The 24,223-nt window shown below is 52.9% G+C and overlaps 1 protein-coding gene across 1 annotated transcript; it reads right to left on the minus strand.

Annotated features, from left to right (window-relative positions):
* Positions 1-2,871: 2,871 nt before the first annotated feature.
* On the minus strand, positions 2,872-24,168 carry LOC132334615 (hydrocephalus-inducing protein-like). Its single transcript, XM_059860719.1, has 13 exons — positions 23,969-24,168; positions 22,041-22,175; positions 20,384-20,583; positions 15,679-15,769; positions 14,467-14,566; positions 13,802-13,920; positions 12,448-12,671; positions 10,485-10,552; positions 8,136-8,368; positions 6,563-6,663; positions 5,182-5,317; positions 4,569-4,673; positions 2,872-2,901 (listed from the first exon to the last, which is right to left on the minus strand). The coding sequence occupies exons 1-13, from the start codon at positions 23,996-23,998 to the stop codon at positions 2,872-2,874; spliced, it is 1,572 nt and encodes a 523-aa protein (XP_059716702.1). The 5' UTR covers positions 23,999-24,168.
* Between the last annotated feature and the right edge of the window lie 55 nt (positions 24,169-24,223).

A 24,223-nucleotide genomic window follows, 5' to 3' on the forward strand; every position in this document is an offset into this window, starting at 1 on the left:
ATGATTTTAAAGGGTTAAGATTTCAGCTGAGGGTTAGAAGCAATTCCCATGGATCAGGATGTAAGGTAGATAGGCAGACCATAGGTTAATGATTATGAGATGCTTAAGCTGGAGCTGATTCTTCTATTGTTTACCATTAAGAGCTTCTTTCTAGAAGGAAGTGGAGTAAGTGAACTGTTAGAAGAACAAATTGAAACCAGTAGAACAATGGTTACCACCTGGGCTTGGTGTCAATCCATCACTAAGCAGGGGATCTTGGATCATGCCAGAGGGTCACAGAGACCTGATGAAGACATTCCTGACTTCATCCCTTAAAACCACTGACCAATTTCAGACCACCGACCCAATTCAAGAGAAGAATTGCACAGGTGTGAAGGACCAATGACCTCATTTGAATACAGAGCAGGGATGGGAGGTGCTGGGGCTGTGCAGATGTATTGTATGTAAGATCTTGGGAAATAAAGAGAGAGCAAAGAACCTTGGGCAGCACGGTCACGCCTTTTAGGGACGGCTCTGGTGCCGCCCGCCGGTGTTAATAAACACACCACTGTCTGACTTTAGTTAATTAGAGAGTCTCTGTCCCTCATCTTCGGTTTTAAGGACTCCTAGCCTGCTCCTTAATGAGAAAAATCCTGTCAGTCAGAAAGCAAAGGCTGCAGGAACTCCTCTCCTGCCAGACAGGCTCTTGGCAGCCAGATTTCCTGCTGGAACCCAGCTGTGACCAAGCAAACCAGGGCTGGCTGCCATGGAAACCATTGGAAGCAGCCTCATCCATCTCCTCCCCATGAAACCAACTTCAGCCTGGTCTGAAGAAGTCCTGATGCACAGGCTTGCTTTGAGCAGCCTCCCCTCCCAGCTCCACACTTGGCCTGTGTGTCCTGAGCTGGGCTGCCTTGCTGGAGCTGAGCTTCTCCTGTGCTTGCCTACTGCTGCAGCTGAAAGGGAGCCTCAAGGACATGAGCTTTTCTGGGTGCTGTCCCACCACAAGGAGAACCTGGCAGATCAGCATTGCAAGGACTTCATCTGGGGCAGGAGCAGGACCCAAAGCAAGGTTTGGTCTGTGCCCCACACCTGCCCATCCCACAATCCCACTGCTTTGGTGAAGAAGAGAGATGATGAAGAAGATGCCACTCAACACCATGGACTTCAAGACACCTCCAGAGGCAGTGCCAAGGCAAGCCCAGAGCCCAGCTCCCTGCAGGCAGAAGCTAAGCCAGGAGGGCTCAGCACTCCAATAGAGAAGAAGATGTTCTCTCTCAACAGAAGAAGGTCCTTCCTCTCTTGGGAGCCAGGGAGCTCAGAGTGGCCATCCCTGTGTTGCTTCTGGCCTTTGCTATGCAGCACCTCTGAGCTCAGAGTCCTTGGAGCAGGGAAGCCCTGCAGGGACAAGAACCCATGGCAGAGCAGTAACCCATGCAAGGCTCACTCACCTGTCCCTGAGAGGTGCCTGAGAGCCACAGCTGATCTCCCGGGGGCTCAGGGAGGAGCTGACACCTGAGGCCTCCCCGGTCACCAGCACCTCGCAGGTGGGGCCTCCCTCCACGTGGCACAGCTCGGTGACATTGGAGGTGCTTCTGAGGTGGCCAGAGAAGGTGGAGGAGACCTGCTGGCTCTGTCCTGGCTGCAGCACACCTGAGAGTGGCAGGATACTGAAAGCCTGCATGGAAGACAGGAGAGATTGAGGTGTTGAGCATGGAAATGGATGCAGAAGAGCATCTTGGAGCAAAGTGCAGCTGGACCTGGAGGGGCCTATTCTCCAAACACTGCCAGAATCACCCTCACCTCATCCTGCATCCATGCCACTGACCAGGGCAGGGACCATGGGGAAAATCTTCTCCCATGCTCACAGGTCAATGCATTAATTAGTACATTACATGAAAGGGAACTGGGATGTCTCCTGGCAGTAGAAATTCTCTCTGATGCACAACTTGCCTTGAAAAAGTTTAAAAACTTCCTGCTTTTAGAGAAGGAGAAGACTCAGAGTGAAAGCTCTTGCAGCTGAGGGAAGGAGTCCAGCCCAGCTCATCTGACTCCTGAGGCTCTTCCCCTCTCTCTCTGATTGAAATGCTGCTTTCTCAAGGTGCTACAGCAAAAGCTCCTGCAAAAATTTCCTATGGACCACCTGAGGAGTTCCAGGGGGAGCAGTGCCCTCCACAGGTGCTGCACAGTGTCCTTGGGCAGCCCCACAACGTGTCCTGCACGGCCTCTCCAACAAGCAGCTGCTTCAGCAGCACTTTGTGCCGGGCCTGGAGGGAGGGGAGGCCCCTCTGTGGCCAATGCTGAGGGCCCCCAGTGGCACTGGGAGCTCCAGCCCTGCTGGCCACACTGACAATGGGCAAGTGAGACAGATTCCCTCTTGCCTTCCAGGGGAGTGTGCACTACGTCCAGGGAGCACCTGAATCCCTCCAAGCCCCGTGGGAGGGGAGGGTTTTCAGGAGTTTGTGCTGGCACCTGAAAAACAAGCCATTTTCTGTGCTGGGAGGAAGAGACAGCCACTCTGCAAAGTCTCCCTTTGTAAGAGAGCTTCAGGGCCAGCAGTGCAACAGCAGCTCTGGGGTGAAAGCAGAGCCCTGCACACAGGGAGTCTGGCTGGCTTGGGAAGAGGCTCCATGGAGATCAGGACTCATCCCAGCTTGCTCTGGGAAGGAAGCTGGAGCTCTGAGCATGATGATGCAGATAAAAGTCTCATCTTACATTGGGAAGGAAACAAGGCAAAACATCCCACACTCAGCACAGGCCTGTAGGATCTGAGTCAGCTTCTCCAAGGAAAACTCTCCTCTTTCTCCCTCCCACTCACCCCATGTCCAGCCACTGGCCCTGCTGCCCAGCCCACTGCCAGGGCACAGGACAGCAGGGCAGCAAAAAGGGAGGTCAGCACGAGCATGACTTGGTGCTGGCAGGCTGGGGAGGCAACACAAGCACTGGGTGGACAAGAAAATCTACCTCTGCTCCTGAAGACTGGGCAAGATCCTGCACTTCTCTCAGGGCTGGGACTGGCTCCTCCCTTCTGATCTTGAAGTTCCGCCATCGAGATGCTGAGGAGTCCAAGCCGGTTCTCTTCTCCTTTGGTGGTTGGGGCTTGAACTTAGGTGGGTGAAGCTCATCTCTGGAAAATAAGAGAACTATGAACAGGGACCTGCAGTGGGAGGGAGGGACACCTGCACCAGCAGCTCCTGGTCAGGATGCAGCCCCTGGCTGGGTGCTGGCACCTTGAACTGAGAAATGGTTTGATCCAGCCCTTCCCAATCCAGGCTGGAGCAGCTCTGCTCTAAAGGCAGCCCAGGGATGACACTGAGCTGCTGCAGCAGCTGCAACTGCTTGCACTGAGCAGCTCCAGAGAACAGGCATGAACACCTTGTGGGGATGCCAAAAGCACAGTGGGAGAGGAAAGGACAGAGAAGGCAAGCAAAAAGGGGAGATCTGAGGCAGACCCAGGGGCAGACCCAGCCAGTGCCCAGCCAGCACAGCCCCCCCCAGTGCCCAAGGCCAGAAACTCTGCAGCTCCAACAGGGATTTATCAGGAATGTTCCCCTGACACTGCTGGGGCCTTGGTTGACATTTTCCAGCACTCCCAGGTGACTCAGGTCACATTCCCCATCCATACATACACAGGCTGTGGTGCTGGGATCCTGCCAAGCTCTGTCACCCTTGGGCTTGGGGAGGTTTCTGCCAGCCGTCCTGAGCTCCGTAATTGTGCTCTCTGTGCCAGGAAGCAAGCAAGAAAGATTTTTAAAAAAACCCAAACCAAACCACAACAGGGAAACCTAAAAAACCTTCAACAGCTCAACCCTGCTCACGTTATTTCTTTAGGGACACCTAGCACTCTCCAGCTGAAATGCTGGGCTTTTGGGGAAAAAGAAAATTACATGTTCACCTCCAAATTGAAAAGGATTAAGGTAAGAGAACCTTTCAAAGTACAAATTATTGGCCCAAAGGTAAAAGATTTGCCAGAAATCTCTAGTTAAGACCATGCTGACAGTTAAACAACTGGTTCTTCTGGTGGGCAGAAACCCTCCTCTTTAAGGGAAGCAGCCTGAGAGTTGAAAGCAACTGTTTTGTCAAACTTCAGGCTCCCTGGCACAGCCTGCACTGCCTGTCCTTCCTGTTCACTGATTTACAGGCAGTGCCACAATGGCCCAGGTTCAGATGTTTGCTGCCATCCAGGGAATTTGGCATCACCATTTCCATATGTCTTAAGATAAGTTTCAATCTTTGCATCCACACTTCAAATGCCAGCTTTCCTTTCTTTTATAGAAAGCTCAAGGTTCTTAGAAGTCTTCTGACCTCCTCTTTTGTGCTCAGAGAGATGGCATTTAAACCAGATGTTTCCAAAGTGAACAGCATTTTAAAGAACAATGAACTAAAATGACCCTGGATCCCAGCTTAGCCCAACTCCATTCTGTGTCAGACACTGAGATTCCCACCTCTAAGGCACGAACTGTTTGTGCCACCCATCCCTCCTGTCCTTCTCCACAGCAGCCTGTGCCTGTTTTCCCCAGAAGAATCCCTGTCCCTGTGCCCCTGCCAGGAGCAGTTGCCCACAGGCACACAGCTCCCCTTGCCCTCACCAGGGGGTTTCTCTCATCCCCGAACACGCCGATGAGAACGTTGGTGCGATGCTCGCCCAGCGCCTGCACCTCCACCACAACTGGGATCTCTGCTGTGCTCTGGGGCTGGACAATCCCACAGGGCTGGGGGCTGGAGTAGAACACAGCAGAGTCCTCCTTGCGTTTCTGGAAGGGACAGAATGAAATGCAGCTTCAGAGGCACCTCTGAAGAAACTTTAGACTCCTTAATATCCACCGCAGCAGCAACTTACACACACGTTTAAAACTCCCCAGGACAAAGGTAAAAGGAACAAACAAGATGCAAGAATTGGAGGCTTAATATTCGCAGGGGATCCTGCAAGGAGGCTGCCAGCACAGGCACTGGTGTCTCTGGATGCAGCAGCTTTTCACAACCCTCTAAGATCTCCCACAAGAAAACACCCTGAAGACTAGAACATCAACTGTTCCCTCAGCAGCTTACACTGCCTCCTCAAGTTTACATTCGGGTAGGATCCTGTTCTCAGACGATCTTTAAGACTGAATAGAAAGCAGCAAAGTCTTATCTAAACCCTTTTTTTCCCCTAAGAATCTCCTCAATAATATTTGACAGGAGGAGGTGGATGTGATGCCAAACCTGGGGAATAAGCCCGTAGCAGCCAGGGAGGTGGCTGGGATTCCTGATGATGAGCTTCTTCTCATAGGGCACCTTCAGGTGGCACTCATCATACTGGAGCACATAGGGGGACACTTGGAGCTCAGGAACGAGACATCTGGGCAAAGAGATGACCCCAGGGGAATTAGAGATACTGAGAGAATGGAGAACGTTTACCCCCAAAGATTGTGCAATGGAGCAGAACACATTGGTCACTGTCAAATGGACATTTAACAGCCCTACAGGGATAAATTGCCTTCTGCCTCTTCCCACTCAAACAGGTCCTGTCAAGGAGGGGCAAACCCTGAGGCAGCACCCAGAGGCTGCCAAGTGCCCCAGGCAGAGCACTTTGTGCCACAGCTGCCTCAGCCCCTCCTTTGCCCAAGAAGCCTTGCAAGGACTCCTGTCACAGTCCCAGTGATCCACGAGCTCTGGGGGAGCCTTCCCAACAAGGATCAGGGCTCACTAAGGCTCAAGGAACACACAGCTCCAGTGTCTCAGGAAAAATGACTCCCTTCTCTGCCATGGTGCTGTTGCCCTGCCTGAGAACTCAGCTCCTTTGCCCCAGCCCTGGAGGGCACGAGACACCAGCTGCCCTCCAGAGTGGCTGATCACCCCCTCCCAGGCCCTGCAGCTCCCTCCCTCCTTCCCTCCACAGCTCCAGGCACTGAATGGCCCCAGCTCCACCTGCTTTACAGAATGGCAGCCCAGGCACTGACTGGATGGCTCTGCCTGGGACAGGGAACAGCACCAGGGAGCTGCATCCCTCTGGGCATTCAACTGGCACCCACAGCAGCACTGCAGGATGGAATTCTGCTGCAGCAACAACGGCCTTTAGTCTCAACTCTGAGAATATTAAAGCTCAAAATGGGAAGGAGAGGGAAGGAGAAAAACTGGACTGAGCTGCCACATCCAGGGCTGCTTTCCCCTCCTAAGACCTTGCCCTCGCCACTCTTGCTGAGAGCCACTTCCCCCCTGCCATGTGCCCTCATGAACAGAAGCAGAGCCTGACTCTCAGCAGGCTGCTTGCTGTGGCCCAAACCAATGCACGCTGGTCACAACCAGCACAACTCCACCTCTTGCAGCAAGAAGGAGAGGAGGCCCTCGGGAAATTTGTTCCACCTCAAGCACCAAAACCCAGGCCAAGAAATGATATCATTCCTGGTCCCTTTAGAAGAGGGCCCAGGACCGTGCTGGGCTGTGAGCAGGGCTGCTTTTCACCACAGGCTGCTGCCCAAGCCCTGCTGTTCTCATGTCCAGCTGGCACAACATGAGGCCATTAAGCAGCACTTCTCCTTGGCAGCTGCAGCCAGCAAAGCCTGTGCAAGGCAGTGCCTGGGGGAGGCCAGGCAAGGGCTGGTACCTGGCTGTGATGAACAGTTTTGTCACTCCCTTGCCAATGCCCTCCAGGTCCACCAGCATCCTCCGGCGGAACTCCATCACCGTGTTGGAACACAGGGTCACCTGGTGGAAGAGAAGAACAGGAAATTCTTCCTTACAAAAGCTCATTACCCACCTGTGATATCCTCCAGTTCTTGAGGAGGATTTGGCCTTCATTCTTCTGCAGCTCCATGTGTAGAGCACAGTCTCAGAGGAACAAAAGCCTTCTGGCAATACCAGATTTGTTAAACACACCTTGCTATCAGGGCATAGGTCAGCTACATTCAGACATTAGACTAAAGCTCTTTGCAATACTGAATTCAAATTAGGGGTCCAATTTCTCATCTGACTACAATGACATCCATGCAGAGGAAATCTGACTTGAACAAAATGAGTTCAGCTTTACAGCAGCAAGCTGAGGGCAAAGTGTGGCCCAGCAGGTGCTGGGCACTTCATGGCTGCCGTGGGACCCAGAGCCCGGGCTGGCTCTCAGAACTCCGGCCCCATGCCAGGAGTGGGGAACTGCCTCAGGATGGGCACTTACCAGAGGCAGAACCCTCAGAGCCACTTGCTCTATGGTGCAAGAGACAAGCCACGACAGGGAGCAGGCAGAGAAGAAAGGAGGAGGCTCCCTGTCTTGAAGTTCCACAAGGAAGGGTTTATTCCAAGCAAGGGGATCAGAGGCAAAAGAGCCCTGGGCACTCCTGTGAAACGGCTTTTGTACAGACACAAATGGGGGGGGGGGATACAAACAGCAAACCAAGAGGGAATCCTCAGGGGAGCAGGGAGGGGATTACATCAAGTGTACATCTGGGGCCACTTGGGGTAGGAGGGTGGAGAGGATGGCTCACAAGGGCCAATGGGACCTCCAGGAATAGGGGAATTCCAAAGGAGTGTTGCAGACAGGGAATGGCTCGAGGTCAAATTGGCAAAGAAGGCTGGAGAACAAAAGGGGGTGGGTTGCCTTGAAAGGCAGGGAAAGAGCTGGAACAAGGGGCAAGGAATGGCATGAGGGACAGCTTTGAGGGAGGGTGAAACCCAGGGGTAAAACAACTCGGGGAGAACATGGGGGTACAACAGAACAAACCACTTAAGAAGAAATCAATAAAATAAATTTGAACCACTACACATGGCTGCAAAGTTTTCTGTCCCCTCTAGAGATCCCTGCAGTGAACACAAATCATTCTGCTCCCCAGGAGGGGGGAAATGAGACCAAGAAGAAAAGCCAACTGCTTTATACAATGACATCTCTCTAACAGCCACCTTCTGCCATCATCCTTGCTCTGCCCACTTGCAATCAAATCAATTGCTCTCAAAAACACAAGAATGGCTTCAGGCCTTGACCATAAGGTATGTGACCTCAGCAGATGATTTTGGAAACCAAACAGTGCTCCTGGAGGAACATCCCGAGTAAGCCAGCTAGCAGAGGCCTCCCAGCAGTGCAGATCTCTCCCTCCCACCATGCTCAAAGCTGGCACCAGAGCTAAAGCCCTCCCACACTCCAGTGCAGCTTCAGCCCTGGTGCTGCAGCGTCTGTGGCTGGACTCTGGCTGTACCTCGATGTCCTGGTGTCCCTGGGGGAGGATGGTCCCTCGGCTGGGATTCATGGTGAACTCCCTGGGCTCAACATAGAAATGGATTCCCTTCCTCCAGGCTGGGTCGCTGTGCCTGCGGATCTGATCCACGCTGTCAACAGCCGGCTGCGTGCCATCGTCCGACATGCGGAGCTGGAACGTCAGCGGCACCGCGGAGCTGTTGGTGAGGCGACAGCGCTGGGTGTAGGGAAAGCCTGGCAAAGGACACAAATATCCAGTCAGACACCCATGATGGCATGATCCTGGGGTGAATATCCTGGCAGGATCAAAGTGGGATTGGAGTTCAGCTCTTTATTATCTGAACTACAGCTCACCGAGAAGGTGCGTGAGGAATTAATCGTCACTTAGTTCCCTTTGACACAGTTTCCAGATTCCAGACTGCAGCCCTGAAAATGCCCACTCCTAGCCCTGCTCAACACTGCAAGCTTCTCTCTTTGGGATGGGGAGGAGCTCCCTCACCTGCCCCAAACCAGCACCACTTATCTCTCAGTGATGGGTGTGCATCCAGACCCAGCATTTACTCTGAGAATTCAAGCTGTCAAATTCCCTGGGAAGCCTGCCAACACTCCCACTGTTTTCAAGAGATATAAACAGGGAGTCATCATTGAGAAGAAGCTACAGCAAAAGAAAGTGAGGATGGAATCAGGAACTAGAACGTGAGGCAAAGCACCCTAATGCAGCTTCTCTCTGCAGCATCCTTGAGGCATCTCTTGATTTGGGCCAAACAGACTGAGCACGGGACAGCTCAGAGCCCACTCAGCTGGGGGCACACCCAAGCCTTGCTTTGAGATTAGCAATTAGGAATCAGGTCCCACCTCACCCAACAAACAGGGACATCACAGCCATGCTGCTCACTGGGATTGCTGCCTGCAAGGGTTTAGCCCACTTTAGCTCTGAGATTTGCTTTCCATCCTGGAAAGCCAGAGATACAGCCACTCATGGTGGGGATGTCCTGCCGAGCCCGCAGAGCAGCCACAACCTGCTCTGCAGGGCACACCTGGCTGGGCTGGCCAGCTCTGTGGGGAGGAGACTTCTGTGCAGCCCAGAGCTTCTCTGGGCCCATCCAAATGACCACTGCCAGCTCCAGCAGTGACTCCAGCAGGGAGGTAGGAGAGGCACAAAAAGGACAAACCCAGATGTCAAAACCTCAAATGAGACTGAGCTCAGCACATGCAGACAACAGTCAACAGTCACAAAGAAGCAAAGATACAACAGCTGCCTTCAGCTGGAGAGACCTTAGGAATGAAATTGGATTCAGCAGGATCAATCTCCTGGTTCAGAACCATATTTCTATCTGTTGCCTTGCTTGTTTCATTTCTTCACAAGGCAACTTGACAAGTGCCTCCATGCCGATGCAGGCTGGGGAAGAAGCAGCTCAGGAAAGGCAATGAGTTTCCTTCCAAAGTTCAGGAACTTCATTGTTCTGGGTTTAGGCTTGGCAGTGAATGTTGCCCTTGGTCTGGGAAGGGGCAGAGGGGTTTTGGGGTGTTTTGGCCCTGGGGCTGGGCTTTTCCCTTCGGGGTTTTTTGGGATTTCGGGCGTGATACTGGGGGCGGCTGTGCAGTCGGAGCTGAGCTCGGGCAGTGAGCGGAGCTTCCCTTCCTCCCGCTCGGGGATCGAAGCTCGGCCGCTGCTGCTGCGGGAGGTTGTGTGCTTGGCCCCGGGACTGCCCTGGCTGCAGCTCAGCGCTGCCATCGACCCTGCCTGCCTGCCCTGCTCCTGCCTGCTGCTGCTCCGCACTGCCGACATCCCCCTGCCCTTTGGCAGTTTGCAAAAGGAGCATTTCCTTCCTTCCTCCCTTCCCTTCCCTCCTTCCCTCCCTGCACCGGCTGGGAGGGGATCACTGCCCTGCCGGATCCCACAGCTCCTCCTGCTGGGACCCGAACTCCACTCAAGGGGAAAAACGGGACTTGGCACCTGGGAAACGTCTGTTCTTGCCTTCTTATCTGTGCTCTCCTGATCGAGTCTAGGAAAGAACTGTTATTCCTTTTCCCATAGTTTTGCCTGGGAGCCCTCTCATTTCAAAGGTAGAATTATTTGGAGGGATGGGCTCATCTTTCCATTGCAGGAAGATTCCCACCTTCCTTGACAGACATCTGTCTTTTAAAGCAGCACAGAGACACTAGAAAACACTGACTTTATATTCCTTGCTTCTGTTGGATCTCCCAATGGCAAAATGCCACCTGAGGCAGCAGCAGCCCTGCAGTTCACAGCCTGGAGAGGCTGCTGGGGCAGAGCGTGAGTGAGGGATGCTGTTCTGTTGGAAGGCACAGATTCCTGAGGCTGTGTCCCAGCCCAGGGAACACTCACCAAAGGAGATGTCCCCGAAGTCGAGCTCAGGGAGGTCGAAGTGTAAACTCAGTGCACTGACGCTGCCCCTGGAGGGCGAGGACAGAGGAGGAAATGGCTCGGTTAAAGGAATTGCAAAGGTCTGGCTGTCCTGGCTCGGGGGCACAAAACCTGGGCTCAGGGCACCCTGGGTTTCCAACCAACACAGCCCCATGTGCTCAGCACAGGGCCCCGTGCACAGGAGGCAGCTAAAGCCAAGTGGCCAGCAGCCAACAGCCACTGATGGGCTCTGGGCACAGGGCAGGCAGGAGAAGCCCCCAGGTTGTTGCTGGTCCCATGAAGGACCCTGAACACACACCCAGACATGGCTCTGTGCCTCAGTTTCCCCGTCTGCAAGGGGATGGACATAAAGGTGTCCCCACACACTTCTGTAAGCAGCCCTTGCAGCCACAGGTTCCCTGCTTTGCTCCTTCTTAGCTGGAACTGCTGTTCCCATGGAGGAGCTTTCTCAGCAGAGTTTGACCCACACAATCATGACAGACAGAGTTCTGAGACATGAATCCAGGCCATGCCCAATCATCCTCTGAAAGGAGCAGCAACAGTTCTAGCCGGGGACAGATGGATCCCAGAGGAAAGGACCAGCTTGTCAGCAGTGCACCAGCTGGCACAGCCAAGAGCAACAGCTTCAGCAACCAAACCAGGGTGTCCTGAATCCAGCACAGCACCTCAGCTGTCCTTGAACTCAGCAGACAAACTCCAAAAGTCACCAACATCCACTGAAATCAGCACTTGAAGCTGCACAACACTCACCAGTTGATTTCATGATTGCTGCCAATCAATGCCCACTCTGCCTTTTGGTTCAAACTCAAGGAGCAGTGACCTGGGCCTTGTGTTGTGTTCACAGGACTGCCCCTGGCTCTGCTCTGCACATCTCAACAAGAGACACCTGCCCTTGCCCAAGGAGAAAGCTGCTTATGCAGAAACACCCCTGATCACTTTTGGGGAGGGACAGAGGAGAATCAATTCTTTGATGGTGAAAGGTTCCCTCTTGATTTCCAAAATACAAAAGCAGCACTTTTCCTCCAAAAACAAAGCCAGCATCATTGTTTCTCCACTGTGGGCACACCTACTTGCCACTTTTCTCTTGCTAGGTAAGAACTTCCTTGCTCTTTTTTATCCCTCTCCCTTATCTTCTTGGTGTAATCCAGTGCAGATTGCTTCCATTTCTTTACTGCCTTGAGCCAGTGCCTGCCAACAGCAGCAGCCCAGCTCCAAAGCTGCAGAGCAGCCAGAACAGCTCTCCTGCTCCCACTACATTATCCCAGCAGCACATGGCTCAGGCTGGCAGGGACAAGGCCTCACGCTGCTGTGCTTCTGAGGACTGAGCTCTGCTTCCCCTGTGATCAGCCCTTCTCCCTTGTGCTGGGCCAGGATTATCTCTTGCCATGGCCCCAGCCCACGGGAGGATGCCCAAGTCCTTGGGACAGTTCCTGCTGCAGTTCCCTGACTCCCACCTCAGCCCTTTCCTGGCTGTGCCAAGGAGGCACCAGAGCACTCTGTGCACAGCAGCTGGGAGCACAGCTTGTCCCTCCCAGCAGGGCTGGCAGAGGTGAGCTGAGGCTGCTGCTGCCCACCTGCAATGGATTATTAACACAAGTTTTTACAAGCACTGCTGCTGCTGCAGAATCAGCCTGGCTGGCCCATTCAGGTGGGACATCCCAGAGCAGCTGCTGCCCAAGTCTGATCCATCCCACTGCCTGCCATGGCCCAAGGCACAGGGAGATCTCTGCAGGGAGGAGTCATTCCAGCTCCCAGGCACCACCAAGGGCAGGAGGCATCCTCACACTAAAGCAGTGCCAGCATCAGAGCACAGATTCAGACCTCAGGAAACACCTTTTTTCTCTGCTCCAGCCCAACATGAGGTAGGTGGGGGATGTCCCAGAGACAGCTACAGATGTGCCCACCCAGCTCCTAGGGTCCTTACTTGATGGTCAGGATGGCAGGCATAGGAGATCCAGCCACTCTGAGCTGGAACTCTTCCTCAAAGCTGCCCAACACGGTGGCACTGAAGGAGATCTGCACAGTCTGGCTCCCTCCTGCTGCAATGATGCCCTCCTCGGGTGCAAACTTGAAGCAGGAGCCCACCTTGGTGGCTGAAGGGATACAGGTGAAGGGAGCATCAAGAGCTCCTCGGTTCATCAGTTTCACCTGCAGCAGCAAGAAAGCAAAGTGGAAATACATGTGGAACCTTTCCTTCTTGGGAGTTATTGTCTCATGATGCCAAGAACAGCCAGAAAAGGCAGAAGATGCTTTGTGCTGCTGAGTGGCAGAAGTCAAAAGATACAACAGGACAAGTTCTGCCTTTGGGTTTTCCTGCAGAGCAGAGGTAACTCCCCAGAACTGCACTCACCCTGGGGTGATCCCATGGACACAGAGCTGTGCACCTCTGCTCAGCATCACCAAGCTCACTGAGAGCTGGTCCTGAGAGCAACATGGGCTGATTGCAGCTGCGTAGGGAATCACCCCAGAGCTGCTGCTGCCCCAGTTAGCACAGCTCCACCAGCACCATCTGCTCATTCACCTTTCCCCACACCATGAAAACAATACATTGGGAATGAGGCATCAGCATCAAAATGTACAGACAGCACCAACTTTTGGTAAGAAAACTCAGGGTGTCTTTCTCTTCCCCAGCCAAGCTTTTGAAAATGTCTGGCATGATGCAGTGCCTCACTTTCTACCCCTTCAGTTGATCTCTCATGGGTTTTTTTGGCAAGCTTGACACTATTGTGCGGGAGGCAAATAGGTAGAAAAATGCTTTGCTTTATTCCCAGGGACACTTTTCTCTTTCTAGAGCCAGAGATGCACCAAGGCTGAAGTGTGCTGAGGGACTGGTCAGCAAGGGAGAGAACTCCCAAGGCTTTCCTGTGCCTTGCAGCAATCAGCAGGAGACACTTGCCTGGAAGCTGTTGCAGTGGGCTGAAGCTCAAAGGCAGCCAGTTTGTGTCAGCTGCTTCTGCAGAGCCCAGGCCAAAGGAACCTTGTGTCTGCACTGCCACAAAAGCCTCTGAACATGCAGCTTTTGGAGCCAGTGCTGGGTTCATGGGCCAAGGGGTTGTGGTGCAGGAAGCCTCCCAGCTGATCCCTAAGGAAGGCTGCCCAAAAGCAGGGACTGGGGCTTCAGGAACAACAGACACACCTTCCTGACCTCCCCCAGATTTGAGCAGGACATCAAATATTCCCTGCTCACAAGTGCCCAGGGTGGCAGGAATTCCACAGCTCCAGCACGCTTGCTGCTGCCTCAGGAGCCATCAGGATCCATCCCAAGTCCTGCTGCTCACCTCATAGACGTGGGGGGTGTTGACAAAAACGTTCCCAAGGTCCAGAGTCTGAGAGCTGAGTTCAACCAAGGGTCCTTGGCCTTCCCCTCGGAGCTGCAGGGGCAGCCTGCTCTCACGGCCTGGGGAGAGATGTCCATTGCAGTGCAATCATTCCCTCTGTTACACTGCATTTTCCAGGCTGCCTCAGTGCTAGTGCCTGACACTGAGCTGGATGCAACCAGCTCCTGATGCTGCAGGAGAAGATCTGGACCCTTCTCTCCCCTCAGGAGATATCCCTTGGGGCTGACTTCTAATTTCTAACCCATTCCTCGGGCTGCTTTCCAATTTGAGCCACCACTTTGCTGAGTTTAAAACATCTCTGGTGTCCTGGAGTGGCAGGCCAAGGAGTAATGGGTAGAAATTGAAAGAAAGGAAATTGAGGTTAGATATTAGGGAAGGAATTTTTTACTGTGAGTGATTGGAGCAGGTTCCCCAGGGAAGCTGTGGGGGTTCCAGCCCTGCAAGTGCTCCAAGCTAGGCTGGATGGGGCTTGGAGCTTCCTGGTCTAGGGGGAGGTATCCCTGCTGACCAGGGACTCTTCCCAGCAGTTCCATGGGAGCCCAGTGGGCTCAGGCTTGCACCATGGCTTCACTGAGGGGCAGAGAAGCAGGGCAAAGGAGCTGCACCTGAGATGCTGCAGTAAGCCACACTTCCATACTCCTGTGCTTCCAGGGGTTTGAAGGTCACCTTGATTTCGGCCGAACAATTCGGCCCGATTTCTCCCTCCTACAACAGAGAGAGACAGCAAAACATTGCTCTGCACACTTCACACTGCTTGTTTGCAACCACACTCCTGTAAGCCTTTGTTTAGAGCATCAGTGATAAGTGAACCACCCAAGGAGCCAAGGAAACCCTCCAAACCCAGCTCAACCCAGCGCTGGAAGCTCTCAATGCTCAGCTGATCAGCTCCCACTCTCCACAAGATTCCTGCTGCTCTGACACAAGCTCTTGCTCACATCATGCTGCTGGCAGCCACAGTGGGATGCAACTGCCCCTGTGCACTGGTGGCTCTTGGCCTTAGATGGGCCATAGGAGTGATCAAGAAGAGAACATGATGCCCTTCCTTGAAATGCAAATATTAGTTAAGCTGTTTTGAAAGAAAGCAGAGGTTGGGATTATTCTGGGCTTTACTCCAAGATGAGAAGGGATTTTGCACTGTGCACACACCAGGTACTCATCATCTCTCACAATGCCAGCACTCAGAATCAGGGCTCTGCTTGATGGGAGCACGTGGCAGTTTGCTTGCATCACCAGAAAAGGAAAAGGTTTTGTGTCCCTGTGTGCAGGAGAACTCCAAAGGCCCATTTCAGCCTTGCACCCTGGTGTCCAGGCTCACAGATGACACTGGAAGGCAGACTCAGAAATAGTGCAAGGCATGCTTACAGGAGGGGATTGGCATTTCTGGCATTACCCTTGGGCTGAATTTGGCCTCCTTTTGCCAGGGAACCATGGCAAGCTTCAGGTCAGTGTGTGAGCTGGCAGTGCTCCAACAGCCTCTGCTGAACCCCACGTGTTGGGGGAGCCCCTGCCTGCAATAACTGCTCCCTGTGACACTGCAGGGACACACACACAGTGCCTTGAGCAGCTCGAGCCTGGCAGCAGAGCTCGGCTTTGTCAGGCTCCCAGCCCTGCCTTGAGCCTGCAGGGCACAAATGCTTTGAGCAGGGAGCTCTGCAGCCACTCCAGAAACTCCATGTCCTCCCTCCCACCACATGGGGCCAGCTGAGGATCTGCCCAGTGACTGCAGCCAGGGGAAGGGGGATGGGGGCAGGGTGCTTGGGAGGAGCAAGTGGAAGAGGAGGAGGAGGAGGAAAATGAGGTTCTCAGCTATCACTTACCATTGGCTCGATGGAAAAAATGTCATGGGAGAACAGCATGGGGTCTTCTGGCACCTTTGCCACCTTCTCCTGGACCATGCTTTTGAAGGAACTAAGGGAAAGAAGAGGGTGTATCACCTTTGGAAAAAGGGGCTGGCAATTCAGGAAATGTTTAGGGATGTTGCCAGGTCATGTAGGAAGAAGATTAGAGAGACAAGAGCCCAATGAGAACCTGAGGAAATCCAGTCATCACAATCAACCTTTCCTTCCCAAAATGCCATCCCTGGCTGGAGTATCAATGGAACTGGAATGCTGAGTGCTGAGCTCCTGAAGGCCAGGGACACACACCCCAGTGCCAGGGATAGTTTGCTTGGCCTTAACCCTTCAAAAGCACCAACACCCCCCTGAGGCCAAACATTAGCTTCAGTCTTGGGCCATGGATCTCACTGAAATGCATCTTTCAAACCAACCTCCTCTTCTCTTCATTCTCTTCTTCCTCACTAGGAAAAGCCTTCCACTGGAAGTGGGCTGTGATGTTACTCCTGTTCTCAATGAACACAGTTCTGTGGCTTGACATGGTGATGAAAGTCTTGTCAAGCTCCACGGAACTTGTGCTCAGCCCAACGTTGACATCCACAGCTTCTCCGTGAAGCTTTGTGTGGATAATTTCTTCCCCTGGAACAAAGCAAAGGGGAGTCTTTGCTCAGCTCACTGCCTGATGGAAGCACAAGGAACGGAGCAAACCACTAGGCACAGAAGAAAGTGTCCCAGTTTTGAGCTGAATGAGGAGTTCTGTGGATCAGTCCATTTATCCCATCCTGACAGCTCTGTGTGTAGAATGTGGGGATGTCCTGAGCAGCTCCTTAAACACCTTATTTCTGAGGGTGTTTGTGGAGATTTGGCCCCAAGGTGACAGTATGGACAGGGAGATTGGTCCATGTGCTCCGGTGACCACTCAGATCACCAGGATTTCTGCATCCAAGTCCTTCAGGTGACAGGGCTGAGGAGCCCTGCTCAGTCCTGCCTTGCCCAGACTCTCCCTGGGCATCCCACCAGACTCTGTCTCTCCTGATCCCTTGGATCCCTTGTTGCTGACCAGCAAATATGCCTGGGGGCAGGTGGGCAGCAAAAGGAGGCCCAGAGGAACAAGTGAAGTGACAGCCCCCAGCAGGAGGGGACACAGGGGAGGAAACACAACCAGCCTGGCTCTGCAATGTGACAAACCACTGCAAAATGAACACCATGAAAATCATCATCATCATCATCATCATCATCATCATCTCCCTGGCCAAAGCCAAAGCCTCATCAGTCTTGAAATATTTGATATTGTTCTGATCTGAAAAACCAAGCTGGAGCATTGCAAATGAAATAAAAAAGGGACAAAGGAAAGATGAGTAAGTACAGAGCAGCTTCTCCATTAAGACAGAATGGGATTCCTCAGTCTAGAAATCAAATGGGAGACAGATGTGAGAGGTTTGCAACAGCAGGAACAGCCTGGGAAATGGGGACAGGGAGAAGTTTGTTTGGGTTTGTCACAAAAAAAAGAACTAGAGCACCTGAAAATGTTGTTAGACAGAAACTACATCTATGTGTAAGGGCCACAGAGAAAAAGGGTCTGTGGCAAGCCAGGGGAGAAGACACACATGGGACAGAGGTGTGCAAGAAATCCACTGCATTGGAGAGAGTCTGATGGAGACCTCACCTACAGCACTGCCCAGGAATCAAATAAAACTTCAGCCAGGCATAGCCACATGGGAGTGGAGAATCAGGGATCCTCCTTCCTCCACTCAGCAACTCCCAGCACAACAGGAGTCCAAAATCTCTGCCTGTTAGAGGGGATTCACTTTCTCAAGCCCCTAAAGACCAAGGAGTTCTCAGTTTGCTTTGGGGTGAAGCTGAGCAGGGGAGGTACCTCTGGAGGGAATGCAGGGGATGGGACAGCAGGGAGCCATGGTGCAGAACTGTCCTGTGCCCGTGCAGGGCCCAGCACTCACCTGTGCTGCAGCTCACTGCCAGGGAGCCCCAATGGTCACCGCTGGCCCGCGGGTGAAATCCCACTGTCACCTGCACGGTGTCACCAGCGCCCAGAGCTCCTGTGGCCGGCACCACGGAGAAAGGACTGCAACACAGAGAGAGGGAGCAGGGCTGGGGGGACACCTGGCCAGGAGATTCCTTCTGCACTGCAGCTCACTGCAGCTCCCTGGGGCAAGCAGGGAGCAAACCAAGCACAGGCAGCAGAAGACAGCCAGAACAGACAGCATCAGAAACAGCCACTGAGCCACTGCTGAGGAGATCCAGCCCTCACCAGATCCTGGGGCTAAAATGACCTCAGCTCCCCCATACTCTGCATCCAGCTCTCTGCAATGAGGCTCAAGGGTCCCACTGCCACCAATCCCATCAGAGAATGGTTTCTGAAGAGCACAGAGAGGGTTCAGAGCTATCTGCATGACAACTTGACACTGACTGCCTCAGGAATTTCTCTTTTCCTGCTGCCTATGAACCTCATCTCAGGAGATGCAAACGTTAGGGCACTCCCTGTCCTGGCAGATTACAGCCTAGCAATCAGACAGGGAGAAGGAACTATTCCCTGAAGACCAAGGAATAGTTACTGTTGCAGTGTGGTTCTTTGGTTTCTTTTCCATTGAAAACATCCTGATTTAGCCAAAAAGACACATTTTATCAGCATTTCAATGAGAGCTTCCTTTTCTAAGAAAAGGAGCAATCAAAACTCTGAAAGAGTGCAACTGCAGATTAGAGCAATACAGTGACCTGGAAACAAGACCCAAAAGGAGGATGCCATTTACAGTCTGAAGGGTCCAATCCCAGCTCAATGAAGCACCATCAGCAGGAGCACATCAAGGAAACAGAACAGGAGGTTTCTGTGTATTTACCAGCAATGCAGTCTGGGACTCTGGGTTGTCATGCAGGCTGGTAACTGCTTGCTTGGCCCACCAGACAAACTCTGTGCAATGTGTTGGAAATAATTATGCAACTGTGTTGGTGCACTTTGGATTTACCAGGAGCAATCAGCATTGATCACCAGGTAAAGAGCTCTTGCCTGACAAACACAAGACTCTGTGCTTTGATGCTCAGGGACAGCCCAGGGGAAAAGTGCTTCTGCCCAGCAGCTGCTGGGCTTTGTGCTCTTCTACAGCCCCACTGAGCAAACAAAAGTTCCTGGCCTTGGTGCTTTGCTGCTGGTCAATCTGTCACTTCAAAGTGTCTTCTGGGGACTTTGGTGATGAATGCATCACACACAAAAACAAAGGGAACATCTGGCAAGCTGAGCTTTGCTCATGTCAGCAGTGACAGCTGATGAACTTGCTTCAGGTTCTGCCCATGAAGGACCTCTTGCTGCAATGATGGGCTGAGCTGTTCCCATTGCCACTGGGGAGAACATCACTGCTGGCTGGTGGAGAAGCCTTGAGCCAGCAATGTTTATGGGCTGGACGTGAGACTTTGGAGGGAGGGGAGGAAAGACAAGGCCCCAGCAGCCCCAGAGCCAGATCAGTGCACGTGCTCCTGCATCTGCCCCGGGGCTGATGCCAGCCCTGCTGCAGCTCTCTGCTGGGGCTCGGGGGATCAGTGCCTGCTGGGGGCAAGGCACAGGATTCTTCCCTTAGTCTTTTGCCAGAAATTTCATCAGAACAGAGAAGCTGCCAGTTAGGGGAATCCCTGGCCAGGCTTCAGCACTCCCTTCCATTCCATTCCCTTCCCACTCCTGCCCCCTGTTACATGCTCCTGCCCTCAGATGGCAGGATGGGAAGAACATTCCTGGAGGTGACTTCAGGGCTTGCCTGAGAAAGAAGGTGTCTTCTTTTTTTCAAATTATCAGGAGAAGAGGATCCAGCCAAGTCCAGGACTCAGTTTCAGGCCGAAAAAACTGAGTGCAATTCAGCCCCTTCACCTGCTACATCCCACCCTGGGCTGGACCCACCAGACTCTTCTGTTCCTGCTGTAGCAGTCATCTCTCAACTCCTCTGAATTTCAGCCAACAGCACTAAGCTGTTCCCTTAGCCCACAGATAGAAGAGCTGTGCAGGAGACATCCCTGACACTGTAATAACCAAATGAAAACCACTGCCAAGAGATGGGGCTGGCACGCTCAGTTTTGGCCTTTTCTCTGTTCATTGTGAGCTGCTCCTTAAGACACTTCTCACCCAGTTAGATCCATCCTCTCAATGAATCACTACTGCACCTGACAGGCAGAAAAGATAAGGGATGGAGGGGGTTTTCTTGAAAAACACGTTGTTTTCTTCTGCTTTTTAGCTAGGTCCATTGATATGTTTGTTCCCTTCTATGGCATCTAAAGCCAGGTCCAGATCTCCCAATGGCACCTTGCAGTCCCCAGACTCTGCTCTTGCTTTGAGCAGTGTGTTTGCTCAGATGATTGCCAGAGGTCCCCTCCAGGACCACTGGAAAGCCACGTGCCTGTGGCCTCTCAGGGAATGGGTCTATTTGGCTGACAGTGCTGAGGAAGCATTTCAGAAGCTGCTTGTGCTCAGGAGGGTGCAAGCCAGCTACCAACATGTTCCAGCAGCCTCCAGCAAATCTGGGACAGAGAAAGCTCCAAGGCCACAGAAAGCAAGAGCTGATGCCATCCATCCTGCTCCCTTCCAGCCAGGCTGCAGGGCAGCAGCTGCAATGCTCTGGTTCCTTTTGCTGCTCTTTCCCAGCTCTGCTGTCCCCCAAAGGTGTTTTGCACAAGGACAGATGAGCTGCCTCACCTCTGGGTGCTCAGCTGGTAACGAGCTGCCTGGGTACCGACATTGCGCACCAGCAGAGTCTTCTGGGTGCTGCCCTGGACTGCACACTTGGAGAAATCCAGCTGGGCAGGGAAGTCCAGGACAGCTCGGGCACCAATGGCCCGAATTGGCACAACGATCCTTTCCCTTGATGTCATGCAGACCAGCTGGTGGCAATAATCCTGCAGGAAAAGAAACTGCCTCAGCACAGGGCATTTAGTGCCATCCCCATGGCAGAAGAAAAACTTATTGTTCATTTTAGGGTGCAATAGGTAAATTGATGCTCCAAGGGCATCGATTTACCTATTGCACCCTAAAATGAGCACTAAGTTCTACTAATATGTCACATTTTAAAGGCACCGGGGCACTTTTGCAAAACCTATCTCTGTGGCATTCAGCTCTTGTATCACTAGGTCATACCCATACCCTAGGCCACCACAATTTTACTCTAAATTTTAATGATTGTTAAACAATTCCTAAGTTCATTCTAAAGAACATGGTGCTTGGGAACACAGGACATTCCTCTAGGTTTCTATATTCCAACTGTCTGAGAATAGGACAAAGTCTTCAACTGGCTCTAAGCAGCAAAAGGAAGATGAGAAAACAGCTGCACCCAAAGAGATCCTGCACCTCTGGCCTGCTGTAGAAACATCAGTTGGCTCAGAACTCCTCTCTAACTTTGCCTCTCCAACCAAGCCAGGAGAAGAACAGTGCCAAGAGGTAGCAGGATGCTGTTGGAAAGGGCCTCTCTTTGTTTCCCTGCAAGGTTTCCTCCCTTCCATGCCATGTCCTAAACCCTTCCCTATGAACAAGCCTCCAGATCAGAACATGAACCCTCCAGATCCCAGCACTGAGATCAGACTTGCCAGGGCCTCAGCACTGCTGTTCAAACCTCCCCACAAAAGCACCTTTGGCACGGGATGGGTGCCAGCTGACAGAGCAAGCACAGGGACAGGCATGAAGACAGAGCCCCAGTAGTGTCACTGCCACAAGCCCTGGGCTCACAGCTCTGCCTGCAGCTTGTACCTGCCCTGCACGAGCTCCTTCAGGCAGGTGTCCCAGTCCCCTGCAGCTCAGCAACCTCCTGCTGACCAAGGGCACCCAGAGCCCAGTGTGCCTGTGCCAGGCCGGGCTCACGGGCACAGCACATCCTCTGCCCTGGCCCTGCAGCTGTACCATACTCACTTGTGCTCTGGGACAGCACAGCTGCAAGGCTGGAGAGCAGAGGGGGTGAAAAAGCACCGTCTTTGCTCCAGCCCAGGGGCAGGCAGGGAAGCTGGTGCCAGTCAGCAAGGAGGAAAGCTCTCTGACCTCTTGGTTCCTCTGGTGTTTTCCATCATAATGAAACCCCTTCCCCTAGACCTAGAGATGGCCCAACATCTATCAACAGCCCTCTGTCATTTCCATCCTGTTCCCTCTGCATCTTCCCCTGGGAATGCTCAGGGATGTGCAGGGAGGGGAAGCAGAGCCTGTCAGGCCTGGCTGCAGTGCCTGCCAGCAGGGGCCAAGGTGTGACTGGCTGCAGGCTGCCTGCCCATGGCCTGAAGCCAAGCTCACAGCATGCAATGGGCTGGAGCCAGAGTGCAGGGAAAACAATGGCTGTGCAGATCAGTCTGTGCTTTGACTCCTCCACTCTCACCTTGTTCTCGGCGGGGCTGAAGCGGATGCGCACAGGGGCAGAGGAGCCTGCTGGCACCACATGGTACACATCCCTGGGGCACGCCAGCTGGAAATAAGGGCAGCTCTCCATGGACACCTTCACCAGCCAAGGAATCTGCAGCAAAGACACCAAATGATCATTGTGCCACTTGTGCCAACAGGACCAGAGGAGACCTGTCCGTGCCCTGCTGACATCCCTCCTTGGCCCCTTCCCAAAGCACTTTCAGCTCGGCAGGCACAGGCACATCCTTCACAAGGGTGAACTGGAATCCCTTCTGTCTGCCTCCAGCATTTTGGCCAGGGCCAGTAAAGCAGTGCCTGCTGGCAAGGAAGGGCTGAGCAGGTCAGCACCAGCAGGATGGAGACAGAGCACCTGAACCAAGTCATCTGCCTATTCAACAAGGCCAAAAAACCTGCTGGCTTCTGCCTCCACACAGCCATGCAGTTGTCATGTTCCAGAGGGGAATGTGCTCCCTGAAAGCAAACCAGCACATTGTCCTGGGGGAAGGAAGAAATTCCCTTCTAGCAAATCTAGCTTTGGGTAAGGATGTTGTGGGGATACAGTCAGGCAGGCAGAGCAGCAAGAGAGGAGACCAAGCCCTGTGGCCTTACTGGGAAGAAAAGCAAACCTGAAAAGCAAAAGAAGGAAGGAACACAGCAAGACAACCCCTAAAACAAGGAGATGGCAAAGAGAATTGCAATGGGCAGTAAAGCAGCAAGGAAGAATCATTAAACCATGAGAGCAATCAGCTTGCCAAAAGTGACAGAAACACAGACAGGCTGTGCCTGTTGACTGTGGGCTTCAAAGGCCTTTTCTGCCTGGAGAAACATGACCAGCACTGACTAACAGTGTGGTTCCAGGATGAAAAGCCAGTCTTGGCTCTCCAGGCCTTCTTGCTGCCTGTGCAGGCAGGCTGGGCTGCTGGGCATTCCTGCCTGCAGCCAGCAGGCCAGGTTCTGCCCTCTGGCATTCACAGACACAGCAAACATGCATTTTCTGGCACACTGAGAGCATCAACCCCTGAGCACCAAAATGCTCTCCAAAAGTCTAAACCAGATGATTTGGATTCCCTCCTGTCTCCTCCCACCAGTCCACACTTGGCACAAGCCCCCCTTGAGAAAATAATTCCCTGACTGAAATTCCAATGGTCTCAAGTTTTCCTCTTTACGCTGGAACACAACTGCTGACATTTTTCAACTTTTCCCCCCTCTCAGCTCTCTTGGCAAAATGCAAAACAATCCCAATTTCTTCAAGTGAAGCTGGAAACCTCCAGGAGCACATGGCTTTGGATCTGCTGTGGTTCTCCAAAGGGAAAGCAGAGCACTCTGTTCCTTTTGGAAAAGCTGAGCAGAACTGGATGAAGCTGAGCAGGAGCCTGAAGTGGCACCTAAAGGCCTCTCACTGCTTCTGCTCCATCAGCCTGATTGCAGGGCTCTTTCAGAACACGTTTCCTGCAGTGCCAATGCCATTGATGAGAAGTGATTCCAGCACAAAGTGCAGAAGACTCAGCCCCTGAGCTTTGACTGTCAGCTGCACAAAGGGAGCCAAACTGGCTGAGAGAGGCAGAGACTCCTACCAGGAGCCAAGATTAATTAAGGAGACACAGGGTGTGGGATAGACTCAAGGCAAAGCAGGACAGCAGGTAAGAACTGTACAGCCCTCAACATTCCTGTCAATGCAGAGCTTGCAAGAGAAGGAAACTCCTTTGGGATAGACACCATCAATGCAGGGCCAAAATCAGGGGACAATTCCCAGCACAGGAAGATTTCCAGCATCTTGCAGAACAAGGTGCTGAGACATTTTCTTCTGCATGTGCTGCAGCAGACAACTTGCTTTGCTGTACACTGGGGAATGACAGCACTCTCCTCTTCCAGCACAGTGTTAAAGCTTTGGGTGCCAGCACTTACCTTGTCCTTATTAATGAGAGACAGCTCCATCTCAGAGACCTCCGGAGCGACGAAGTTCTGAAATACCAGCTCTGGTGGGGAAACCCCAAACCAGCTCTGTTTCGGGGCAGCTGACGGCAGCTGGAGAGGTGAGAGAGAGCAGGGAGAGCTTCAGCTGCTGGGAGGAAGGTTCATGAAGGAGAATCTTCCACTGATCCCCAGGGAAGTACAGACTCTGGGTGAGCACGTCTGCCCAGCCCACACTGGGCAAACAGT

The sequence above is a fragment of the Haemorhous mexicanus genome, chromosome 16 (assembly GCF_027477595.1).
Source record: "Haemorhous mexicanus isolate bHaeMex1 chromosome 16, bHaeMex1.pri, whole genome shotgun sequence".
Lineage (NCBI taxonomy): Eukaryota > Metazoa > Chordata > Aves > Passeriformes > Fringillidae > Haemorhous > Haemorhous mexicanus.